We start from the raw sequence: 13,102 nt of genomic DNA on the forward strand, positions 1-13,102 counted from the left end.
GAGTCTCAAGGACTTTTCTGCCAGACTGGTTTTGAATTATGGTCCTTGGATCTCAGCCTCCCAAATAAGTAGTTGAGATTATAGGTGTGAGCCACTGATACCCAGCTATAAGCATAGTTTTTATTTATTTTTTTGTTTATTTACTTGCCAGTTCTGAGGCTTGAACTCAGGGTCTGGCACTGTCCTTGAGCTTTCTCAATACTAAAGCTCTACTACTTGGACCACAGCACCATTTCAGGCTTTTTCTATATATGTGGTACTGGGGAATCTAACCCAAGGCTTCATGCATGCTAGGCAAGTACTCGAGTTATCACTAAGCCACATTCCCAGCCCCTAGGTTTCTTTTAATTGAATACAGATGGAAAATTGTAAAACGGGTTTAACTTCCTCATTTTAGAAAGGAATGATAAGTTTTTCCATAAATGTTTGAATACAAGAGACAAATTAGTTGGTACCTTTAATTTGTTTGACTCTTAGTTTGTTTAACAAGCATGAATTTCCATGTGCTTTGTAAATATGTTGTCTAATAGAAGTGTTTGCATTTATCCAGGTGTGGAAACAGAAAGGAGAGGAATACAGAGTAACAGGATATGGTGGCTGGAGCTGGATTAGTAAAACTCATGTTTATAGGTTTGTTCCTAAACTGCCAGGAAATACTAATGTGAATTACAGAAAGCCATTAGAAGGAAGTAAGTGGTTGAATCATTTATGCTATATATAGTATTTTAATAGTAATGATAATTTTTATACAGAACACTTCCTGACATGTACTATTTTCTTAGAAAATCATAGTATATTAACTTTATTGTTTATGTTTATAATATTGGGGTTTTGAACACATAACTTGCACTTGGCTAGGCAGGTGCTCTATTGCTGCTTGATGCACATCTTCCCTTTTTGGTTTATTGATTTGTCAATTATGGCGCTTGAACTCTAGGCCTGACCACTGGCCCTGAGCTCTTCCTCTCAAGACTAGTGCTCTACCATATTGAGCCACAGCAACACTTCTGGTTTTCTGGTGGTTAATTGGAGGTAAGAGTTTCAGAGACTTTTGTGCCAGGACTGGCTTTGACCCATGAGCCTCAGATCTCAGCCTCCTGAGTAGCTTGGATTTCAGGGGTGAACCACCAGCACCCAGCTCTTTTTTTTTTTTTTCTTTTAAATAGGATCTTGGGGCCAGGAGTTTTGCCTAGTAGTAGAGTGCTTACCTAGAATGGGCAAAGACCCAGGTTCGATTCCTTGATACCACCTACATAGAAAAGCCAGAAGTAAGCCAGAAGTAAGGTGTTAACTCACACCTGTAATCATAGCTACTCAGGAGGCTGAGCTCTGAGGATCACGGTTTAAAGGCAGCCCAGACACAAAACTCCCTGAGACTCATCCATTAACCACTTGACCAACGTATCCCACCCCTCCCCGCACTCCCCTCCCCGCCCCCAGAAAAAAGCCAGAAGTGGTGCTGCGGCTCAAGGGGCAGAACACTAGTCTTGAAAAAGTCCAAGGGCCATGTTCAGGCCCTGAGTTCAAGCCCCAGGACTGGCAAAAAAAAAAGAGGCGTGGGGAATCTTGTATTTTACCCAGGATGGGACTTGGACAGTTCTCTTACCTATACCTCATTGTAGCTGGAACCACAGGCATATGCCAACACACCTGACTTGTGTTGTTTTTACTTGGGCTAGCCTCAAGTTCTTGCCCTCCCAATCTCTGCTCCCAGAGTCAGATTACAGTTGTGGGCCACCGTGCCCTGCCCAGCTAGCCATATTTTGGGTCAGAGCATTTTGCTAAAGTTTTCAGTAGTATGTGCAAAATTAGGACTGTACTTTCCCAATTAGTTTCTAAAGTTTGCAAGATTTTAATTTAAATAAAAGCTTTAATTTAAATAAATATTTCATTTATTACAACAGAAAAACAACTTTTTTTTTTTTTTTTGTCGGTGCTGTGGCTTGGACTCTGAGCCTGGGCATTGTCCCTGATCTCTTCAGCTCACGGATACTGCCCTACCCCTGGAGCCACAGTGCCACTTCTGGTTTTCTAGTGGTTGATTGGCTTTGAACAGGCAATCCTCAGATCTCAGCTTGCTGAGTAGCTAAGATTACAGGTGTGAGCCAGAAAAAAAACCTTTAATTAATTAATTTTTCTTTTTTTGCCAGTCCTGGGCTTGGGCTCAGGGCCTAAGCTTTGTTCTTGGGTTCTCAAGGATGGAGCTCTACCACTTGAGCCTCAGCACCACTTCTGACATTTTTTCTATGTATGTAGTACCGAGGAATCAAACCTGGGTCTTTGTGCATGCTAGGCAAGCAATCCACCACTAGGTCAAACTCCCACCCCCCCCCTTTTTTTTAATAAAACAAAAGTAATAACCATCTGATTGATTTGTTTTTGAAAGCCAAAATTCTGTACTAAGCTGGGTGTTTGTGGTGAATGCCTATAATTCTAGCTGCTTAGAGGCTGAGATCTGAGGATCATGTTTCTAAGCCAGCCCAAGCAGGAAAGTTGGTGAGACTTATTTCAGGATTGTGGTTCAAAGCTAGCCTAGGGTATAAATTTCTGTGAGACTTACCTGCAGTTAACCACCAGAAAACTGGAAGTGGCTCTTTGGCTCAAGGAATAGGGTGGTAGCCTTTAGCTGAAGAGCTCAGGGACAACGCCCAAGCCCAGAGCTCAAGTCCCAAGACTGACAAAAACGAAGACATCTGTTTCTAAGATACACCCCCAGCCCAAGAAGATCTTTAATACAGGGAACCCCAAACATTTCATAGTTACCTGTCTGAAACAACAGGACTTTTAATGCTTATAGAATATCACCCGCATATAGTGGTTTTTTTTGGCAAAGTAGGATAAGAAAGGATATGGGGAGCCAGGTGGAGGTGGCTCACACCTGCAGTCCTAGTTACTCATGAGGCTGAGATATAAGGATCTCAGTTCAAAGCCAGCCCGGGCATAAAAGTCCATGAGACTCTTATCTCCAATTAACCACCAGAAAACCTAAAGTGGCAATGTGGTTCAGTGTTATAATGCTAGCCTTGAGCTGAGGAGCTCAGGATAGCTCCCAGACCGAGTTCAAGGCACTACCCCCCCCCCCCAAAAGAAAATGATATGGGCTACCTTCAGCTTTTGTTGTAATGAAGAATGATATGTACTTACTGGAAAATACTTGCTTATTTCTACTCTAGATAAGTAGAGTTAATTTCTAGTGTTGAATATATATATATATATATATATATATATACACGCATATACAATTGTGTTTCTTTTTAGTGAAAAATAATGTAGATGAAAATATGGATGAATCAGATAAACAAAAAGGTCTACAAAGTCCAAAGAAAATAAAAACAGAGTCTGATTGTGAAAACAAAGATACTGCAAAAGAAGCAGTCCAGAGTGAAGAGGATATGTCAAAGACTACTGAGAAGAAGGAAGAAGGTAAGGAAAGTCCATGACGAGGGCAGCCTGGGCACCATAGGAATGCACTGCCCTGCTTTCCACCGCAGGAACGGTACTCATGCTTCTGGTGACAGCTTTACTGACACACAGTTCACCTTGTTTATGTGACTGTGGTCACATAGTCACAGGTGGTTAGCCTGTAAAGTTTCTGAAATGATTCAAATTGATCATGGGCAGGGCTGAACATCATAAAAGATGAAAAAACTTATTCTAATTTATTCTAATACACATTCTGTTTTTTACAAAAGATAATATAAGTTTCTCAAAAGGTTAAACAAGGAGTTCTCATATACACTTTACAGACAGCCTTAGAACATTTTTTGTCACCCTAAAATTAAGCCTCTTAGTCACAAGCAGTCACCTTGCAACCCTTCCCAGCTGTGTCCAGACTGCCAGTCTCTTCTCTGTCTGTATGCATTTGTCTCCTTTCATGTAATGAGGCAGCGTGTTGTCCTGTGGCTGCCTTCTGTCACTGAGTATAGTGTTTTCAAGGCTTATGGGTTTGTTGCTCATTATTGGTACTTTATATTTCAAAATAGCATTTCATGAGTTTTTTCTGTTTGTTAGCTATAAACCAAACAAAGATTTGGTTTCTGTTTGTTTTTGTCTTTTCGGTTTTTGTAGATTTATGATATTACTTCTCAGTGATAGATCTAGGAATGAAGTTTACTAAATTATATGACAACTCTATATTTAACCTTTTGAAAAACATATCTTTTATTTAAAAAGGGAATATATTAGAGTAAGTATATTTATTTTTTAACCTTTTATAATGCTTAACCCTGTCCATGATCTGTTTTAATTACTTCAGCAAGGTGCCAATGGCACACTCATGTAATCCTAGCTACTTAGGGGCCTGAGATCTGAGGGTCACAATTCAAAGCCAGCCCAAGCAGAAAAGCCCCCGTGAGACTTGTATCTCCAACTAACCACTCAAAAAACAGAGTGTAGCTAGCTGTGGCTCATGGTGGTAGAATGCTAGACTTGAGCAAAAGACCTCAGGGACAGTGTCTAGGCCCTGGGTTCATATTTCCTTACGGCTTTTTGTTCTTGTGTGGGGTGTGGGGGAGGCAGAACTAGGGCTTGAACACAGGGTGTGGGTAATGTCTCTGAGCTTGATTGCTCAGGGTTAATGCTCAGCCACTTGAGTTACAGCTTTACTTTTGTCTTTTTGTTATTAATTGGTGATTAGAGTCTCACAGAATTTCCTGCCTAAGCTGGCTTCTAACTGATCCTTAGATTGCAACTTTCTGAGTAGCTAGGACTATGGGCATGCACCACCAGCACCTGAGTTTATTAATTTTTATTTTTTTTGCTGGTCCTAGAGCTTGAACTCAGTGTCTGGGCACAGTCCCTGACCCTCTTTTTGCTTAAAGCTAGCACTTTCTCTCGCTTGAGCCACAGTGCCACTTCTGGTTTTTTTGAGTAGTTTATTGGAAATAAGAGTCACAGGGACTTTTCTGCTCAGGATGGTTTTGAACCGAGATCCTTAGGTCTTAGCTTCCTGATTAGCTAGGATTACAGGCATAAGCCACTGACGTCCATGAGACATTTTTTTTTTTTTTTTTTTTTTTTGCCAGTCCTGTGGCTTGAGCTCAGGGCCTGAGCGCTGTCCTTGGGCTTTCTCAAGGCTAGCACTCTACCACTTGAGCCACAGCACCACTTCTGGCTTTTTCTATATATGTGGAGTGCTGAGGAATTGAACCCTGGTCTTCGTGCATGCTAGGCAAGCACTCTTATCACTAGGCCAAACTCCCAGCCCCCATTTTTTTTTTTTTTAACCAGTCCTGGGCTTATGCTCAGAGCCTGAGCACTGTCATTGGACTTTCTCAAGGCTAGAGCTCAACTACTTGAGCCTTAGCACCACTTGCAGCTTTTTTCTATGTATGTGGTATGAGGAATTGAACCCACCTCTTTATGCATGCTAGGCAAGCACTCTACCATTAGGCCAAACTCCCAGCCCCCCCCCCTTTTTTTTGGTCAGTTGTGGAACTTGAACTCAAGGCCTAGGCACTGTCTGTGAGTTCTTTTTGCTCAAGGCTAGTGGTCTATCTTTTTTTTTTTTTGTCCAGTCCTAGGCTTGAGCTCAGGGTCTGAGCCCTGTCCTTGGACTTTCTCAAGGCTAGAGCTCTACCACTTGAGCCTCAGCACCACTTTTGGCTTTTTTCTATGTATTTGATGCCGAGGAATCAAACCCGGGTCTTCGTTCATACTAGGCAAGCACTCTACCACTAGGCCAAACTACCAGACCCCTAGTGGCTTATCATTTTTAAGCCACAGCATCACTTCCAGGTTTCTGGTGATTAATTGGAGATAAGAATCTCAGGGACTTTCCTGCCCAGGCTGGCTTGGAACCACAGTCCTCAGATCTCACCTTCCTTAGTAGTTAGGATTACAAGTGTGAGCACCCATCTTCTCTGTGAGACTCTTTTCTCCAATAAACTACCAAAAAGTTAAAGTGGAACTATGGTTCAAGTAGCAGAGAACTAACTTTGAGCAAAAATACTCAAGGAGAGCTCCCAGGCCCTGAGTTCAAATCCCAGGAGTGGCACAAAAATTAATATTATATGTATGATATATATATATATGTATATAGCTTTAGGAATTCCCATTTCAGAGTAAAAATTACATTTCTGTAAATGTCTTTGTTTTCATAGATGTGAAAGAAGTATTCAATTCTGGTAATGATAAATCCTTCAAGGAAGAAGCAATGGAGGTGGATCAGGAGAACGTGAAAGAGGAGCCACATGTAAATTGTCAGGAAAGCTCCCCCGTCGATGTGGTTAATGTCAGTGAGGGCTTTCACCTAAGGACTAGTTACAAAAAGAAAACGAAATCATCCAAGCTAGATGGGCTTCTTGAAAGACGAATTAAACAGTTCACAATGGAAGAAAAACAGCGCCTGGAAAAGATGAAGTTGGAGGGTGGAATTAAGGGTTCTGGAAAGTCTTCTACAACTTCCTTAAGAGATCTCTCTGATTCATCCATCACAACCAAAGCGAAGGAAGGCTGTCAAAATGACTTGCTTAGAGAAGAACCAAGCCCAGTTGTAAATAATGAGAAGTGTGAGGAGTCAATTCAGGGATGTTCACAAAGTGATTCCTCAGCTCTGGGCACTGGTGATTCTACTCTTACTCCAAGCAAACCTTACTCGAAACGCCGCCTGTTAGATGATGTGTCCATTCAGACTCTGGGGACAAATTACCAGAAACAAAATTCTGTTGAAAAGGACATAGATGAGAGTTTGTCTGAAAGCAACAGTAAAGGCCAGGAGCTCAGCAAAAGCAAAACAAAAGGAGGTGCTTTTTTCACTGATATCTCTAAACCAGCCAGAACCGATGATAGTGGTACTGTGAGGTTTAAGAATAGAAAACCACTCCTAGAGGAGGAGAATGACTTTATTTCCTCACCTGAGAGTGCTTTACTTCCATCTGGACCTAAAAATACCAGCAACAGAGATGCCCCATCGCTCTCAAAAGCAATGGACTTGGATGGGAGACTAGAGTGTGCTGAATATAATAATAACAGCACTTTGGAAAATAGTTCTGATAGTATGTCTATTCAGGATAGTAGTGAAGAAGATATGGTTGTTCAGAATAGCGGTGAAAGTATTTCTGAACAGTCCCTAACTTCAGAACAAGATAGTGAAAGCTCAGAACCATTGAGATGTGAATTTGTTTCAAAGTCCACTGGAAACTGTGATGACAAGCTACAGGGCAAGGTAACAGAAGCCAATGGGAAAAAACCAAGCCAGCAGCAGAGATTAGAGGAGAGACCAATGAATAAATGTGCTGATCAAGGAAATCTCAGAAATATCCCTGATAAAAGGAATAATGAAAATCGAGAATCTGAAAGGAAGGGACAGAAAAGTATCTTCCAAATAAATGGAAAAGATAAGAAGGCTAAGATATATTCGAACAGTGAATGTTCGAAAGAAATCCCTGAACTTAAAGTAGTGAGTGGCAACGTTGAATCCAGAGTTAATAACATAAATAAAATAATCCCTGAAAATGATATTAAGCCTTTGACTATTAAAGAACCTGCTGTGAAGCCTTTCATTAATGGTGATGTCATCATGGAAGAGCTGAATGACAAAAGCAACTCAGAAACCAATTCATGTGCACTGAGTTCCTTAGATGATGAAGGTAACTACCAAGATAGCCTACCATCCATCAGAGAGTCTGACAGTACGCAGATGACACCGCCCTCCTCCTGTCCAGAGAGCCAGGTAGAAGATATGGAAGTGGAGACCCCAGAAGTGAAGAAAGTGACTCCATCCCCTATCACTTCCGGAGAGGACTCCAACCTCAGTAATGATTCCACAGATGACAATGGGCTGCCCACCCACAAAGCTGAAAGCATCAATGGAGATTCCAGAAGAAAAACTGTCATCACAGAAGTTACTACAATGACATCCACAGTCGCCACAGAATCGAGGACTGTGATCAAGGTAGCAAAAGGCAATAAGCAAACCGTGGTGTCTTCCACAGAAAACTGTGCCAAATCCACGGTCACTACCACCACAACAACAGTCACCAAGCTGTCCACTCCCTCCACAGACAGCACTGAGGACATCATCTCTGTTAAGGAACAGAGCAAAACGGTGGTCACCACAACAGTGACAGACACGCTAACCACCACAGGAGGCACTCTCGTGACATCCATGACAGTCAGCAAAGAGTATTCCACGAGGGACAAGGTGAAACTGATGAAGTTTTCAAGACCGAAGAAGGCTCGCTCAGGGACAGCTTTGCCATCCTACAGGAAGTTTATCACCAAGAGCAGCAAGAAGAGCATATTTGTCTTGCCGAATGATGACTTAAAAAAGTTAGCTAGAAAGGGAGGAATTCGAGAAGTCCCTTACTTTAATTATAATGCAAAACCTGCCTTGGATATATGGCCATATCCTTCTCCTAGACCAACCTTTGGTATCACCTGGAGGTATGTATTTTAAAATGTATTTGGGAGGATGGAAAGTTTTCCAAGACCCATCTCTGACATTTAGTTAAGAAGATAATTGGTCTGACACAAAGAGGCATGTATTTAATGAGCAAAGTTGCTCATAGAAATAAGATACAGAAAGCTTCCAGCTTGGCCAGTTGGTAGATATCAAAGTTTGTTTAGGGGGAAAAAAAATGAAAGACTTGAAGTGTAAGGGAATCCTTTAAATTCAGTTTCAGAGACAAAAGGAACCTGTCAACCCTAGCATGCTTGTGTGCCAGTTATTGCTGCTTTGTTTGTTCAAGGAACAAAATAACCACACAATTGGATTGGGATTATCGCCAACTTTCTGGAATGTTTGTATTTTATTTCTATTAGGTGGGTGCTCATTAAAATGTAAAAATAGGGAAACATACCGACATATAATAATGTAATCTTCTGTAAGTTGTGTGCATGATAAATTTGTATGTTGGACTCTTCTCTGTTATTTAAGTAAGAAAAAGTAGACTATAATTCCTTAGGAATATTCTAGAACCCAGAAATACTCCTAGTTTAAAGTTTTCTGGACACTTTAGATTCAGGGATGGTCTAAGTATTCAATATTGGCAGCTGTAAAGGGATCATAGAAATTCTTTACTGGATGTATAGCAATTTGCCTTTGCCTACACAGGGGTGGGATTAGAAGTAAAGTCTGGTTTCCTGAATCCCAGTCTGCTACTTTGTCATCTTTCACCTATCTGTCCTTGCTTTATCCTTTTTAATGTATGTCTCTGTCTTTTCACCCTTAGAACTGGAGGTAGGACATAAGCATGCAACATGGAAGGGTCTGGGGAATGTGTGTGAAAACACACTTGTTCTTAGTTGAAGATTAGTTTTGCTAGATTCCTAAGCTTATTGTAGAAGTTTCTGAGCAGATTACATTTCTCCTAAAACTTCATTTTTGTGTGTCTTTCAGTGTGTTCCCAATTTCTTTGAAGTCACATGTTTTTGTGTATCCTTTATACTGTAGTCAGCTAATAATCAGAAAAGACCAAACAGGAATGTAAATAAAATACTCTGTGTAGAGGAATTAATTTACTGATCCAACCAATCATAGTTTGTATGAGCAAGTTTTATTTTTATAACTCATTTAATTTGAAGTAAAATATCACTCCATTACACATGCAATAGAGACAGCTGAAAAGTACAATTTCTCTGCAGGGCCTGCAATGAAGGATTTGCAGAATCCTGCAGGGAATCAAGGAACTCTTCATTACAGTTCATGGATTTGTAGGATTACTCTGCACTTTTCTGCTTTCTTCATTGAGAGCGGTCCCAAAATGTATCCTTGACTGTCCTGCAGGTAACTTCTTTCCCACTGGAAAAGTTACTGTGTACAGATACTCTAGTTAAAAAGACCTGGCAGTTGCTGAGGCTGGCCCTTCTGCTCTTTTCTGTCTGGGAGTGGAAGGCAGGCTGAACTGGGAAGAGCTGTTCTTGGAATTCACCAGCCTTCATGGGGTGCTCAGGGCCCTTCTGTGCACAGCTGGGTTTCAGGAGCCTTGTGTCATAATGTTTGCTATGTACTGTGCACAGTTTCTACCTGTTTAATTTCTCATTTTTTAATGGAAAGAAATACTTTCCTATACGTTTTTGGTAATTGCTTTCAAATACATGCTACATCTTAATTTGCTAAAGTTGAGATAAATCAAATACCTTCTGTCTAAGAAAGGCATGGGTAAATACATTCTTGATTTAAATATGTTCTTGATTTTGAATACATTTTTTAAAAAGCTATAAAAAGCATGCAAATGAAGAACATTTTTATACTCACACTTGAATCTTTTATTTGTTCCTTAGAGTAGACACCAAGGATTCCACAGACACATGATATTTTAAAATACTCATTCTGGGATCTTACTGTGTTGCCTAGACTGGTCTTCAATTCTTGGCTCCTTATGCCTCAGCCCCTCAATTGCTGGAACTATAGGTGTGCCCAAATGCATGTGTGAGTTTTAGTAATGTTCCAGCTGAGCACTTTAGGAAATTGAAGCTTGTCTCATTCATAGACACAGAAACTCTGACCCCTTCCTGTCCACTGCCACTTCCTTTCCCAGGCCCTGCCTCTGTGTTTTATGAACACCTTGACCTGGTCTTCTCCATGGTGCTGCCAGGAGAATCCGGTAACATGGCACTCTATTTAGAGATTATGCTGCAGATGTCTACCCAACACCGGAGGCCTGGCTGTATACATAGTCTATTCTACACTTCTTCAAGCTTTTGGTCTGGGCAGGACATTATTGAGTCTGCCTTCCTCTCTCAGACCAGCTTCATCTCTGTCTGTACCCCACAGTCATAACACATTGGATGTGGTGTCAGACAAGTGTGTATTCTTCAACATTTCTCCTGGGTGTATCTCTACCCCTTGCCCTCAGTCAGCCCCCTTCACCTCCATGCCCAACACCCTTAACATGTCCTTTTAGATGATGCCAAACCTCTGATCTCTGTCCCCAAGCTAGATGAGATGTCCCCCTCTTGTACTTGGAAAACAGAAATGGATTCTAACTCACTGATGTGTCTCCAGATCCTTTTACATAGTCTGCCATGTAGACTACACTCAGCTGTGTTCTGAACAAATGACTGGATAAGCAAGCTGATGGTCTAGAGGATGGGTTTCTCTCCAGTGAGGTTATTGTGTGAACATAGAGAACAAATGAGAAGAGTGAATGAATAAACTTGTCTTTATAAACAAGTCTCTATTTGCTTTCTCCCATGAGAGCCAAGTTCCCTAAGGATTCCTTTAGGGTATGGTCTGAAAGTGACAGTTTCTCCCTCTTAGGACATCCCTGCACTTTGTGTTTCTGCTCTGTGCCTGTCTGAGGATTTACCTAGAGATAATATAACATAATGTAATAATGTGTCGAAGGAGGAGCCGGAGGAGCTGGGAGTTGGGCTAGTCCTAAAGTGCTTATCTAGCACACAGGTTCGATTCCTCTGTGCCACATACATAGAAAAAGCTGGACGTAATACTGTGGTTCAAGTGGTAGAGTTCTAACCTTGAGAAAGCTCAACGATAGTGCTCAGCCCCGGAGTTCAAGCTCCAGGACTGGCCAAAAATAAATAAATAAATAAATAAATAAATAAATAAATAAATAAATAAATAAATAAATAGAAAGGGGCCGGGAGTTTGGCCTAGTGGTAGAGTGCTTACCTACCATGCACGAAGACCGGAGTTCGATTCCTCAGTACCAAATATGTAGAAAAAAGGCCAGAAGTGGAGCTGAGGCTCAAGTGGTAGAGCTCTAGCCTTGAGAAAGTCCAAGGACAGTGCTCAGGCCTTGAGCTCAAGCCCAGGACTAGCAAAAAAATAAATAGGCGCAGGACATTAGGAAGCTGCAGCAACTTTTTAGCTAGAGCTTTGTCTTCTTCACCTGGCTCCTTTTTCTAACTTAATGCCCATAGTAGGAAATAATGCCATTCAAATGCTAAATGGTCTTCAGATTTACTGTCTGCTGGGCTGGAGGTATGGCTTAAGTAGTAGAGTGCTTGCCTAGTATGGTTCAGTCTCTAGTAACACACTGACATACAGTCCATCTCTATTAATGAAATGAATTACTTTGATTTTGTACAATTCCCTATATTGTAGCCAACCAGTATTCATTTATGTAGAGTGAAAATGTGAATTGTTAGCCAAAAATCCTAATAGAAAATTGAGAGCTTAAGGCTCCTTTAAAATACATTCTGGTGCTGGGTACTGGTGGCTCAAAGTGGTAGAGTACTACCCTTGAGTGAAAAAGCTCTGAGACAGTGCCCAGGCCCTGAGTTCAAGCCCTATGACTAACCTCCCCCCAAAAAATCCAGTGATTTAAGGCATGTATCAACCACAGTTGAGTAAATTCATTTGAAATTGCTTTTAGCATTAGGCTTTGAAGAATAGGAAAACAGTTTAGTAACTTCACACACTATGCTACTTATGTGTGAAGGAAAAAATAAACATTTATGATTAGTAAATGATGGAGCATTGGCCTTTTTCTAATGTTTTACTACTCATTATGGGACCCTTGAGCTGCACTAACCTTGTTCAATGGTATTATTCAGCATCTGGTACTTGATGTTTTGCAGAATCACTATTTGGGGCCAGAGTTTTCTTTCCACTAGGAAAAGTTTTTCCTAGATTTGCGAAGTATTCAGGTTTAATTTTGCTTTTTAAGAAGATAGAAACAAGCTGGGCACTGGTTACATCTGTAATCCTAGCTACAAAGGGGACTGAGATCCGAAGATTGAGGTTTTAAAAGCCAGCCAGTGTAGACAATCCTATAAAACTCTTATCTCCATTCATCCAGCAAAAAGATGGAAGTAGAGATGAACTTGAGTGAAAAGGCCAAACAAGGAGGCTAGGCCTTGAGTTCAAGCCCCAGTATTGGTACACACACACAAAAAGAAGATATAACATTTTCAGATTTATCTGTTTCAGCAAAAATTAGTCATACCTCCTAGCTGCTCTCAGAAACATTTTTTAATTTGTTCTTATTTATATGTTTCCTTGTAGATATCTCAGAATTGCATTAATTTATGAAATCCTCATAAGTTGTTACCATTTTAATGAAGCATGCTTATTACTTTACATAATTATGTGATAATTCAAAATGAATATCAGCCCTTTAAAATTTTCAGATACCAGTTGTGCCTAGCAACAAAAAGTTCTTTGAAGGAACACACAATGTCAGAATCTTACAAA

General features: G+C 40.7%; 1 protein-coding gene across 9 annotated transcripts in view; it reads left to right on the plus strand.

The window, feature by feature from the left end:
• Bptf (bromodomain PHD finger transcription factor) overlaps positions 1–13,102 on the plus strand; it is a 118,386-nt gene that overhangs the window by 63,721 nt on the left and 41,563 nt on the right. For all 9 annotated transcript variants that reach the window (XM_090349911.1, XM_090349902.1, XM_090349903.1 and 6 more), the window contains 3 exons: positions 551–689; positions 3,259–3,423; positions 6,102–8,385. In XM_090349911.1, coding sequence (XP_090206037.1) covers positions 551–689; positions 3,259–3,423; positions 6,102–8,385 — 2,588 coding nt within the window. The remainder of the gene's footprint in view (positions 1–550; positions 690–3,258; positions 3,424–6,101; positions 8,386–13,102) is intronic.

This window comes from Megascapheus bottae, chromosome 17, assembly GCF_031878675.1.
Source record: "Megascapheus bottae isolate mThoBot1 chromosome 17, mThoBot2.hap1, whole genome shotgun sequence".
Classification (NCBI taxonomy): Eukaryota; Metazoa; Chordata; class Mammalia; order Rodentia; family Geomyidae; genus Megascapheus; species Megascapheus bottae.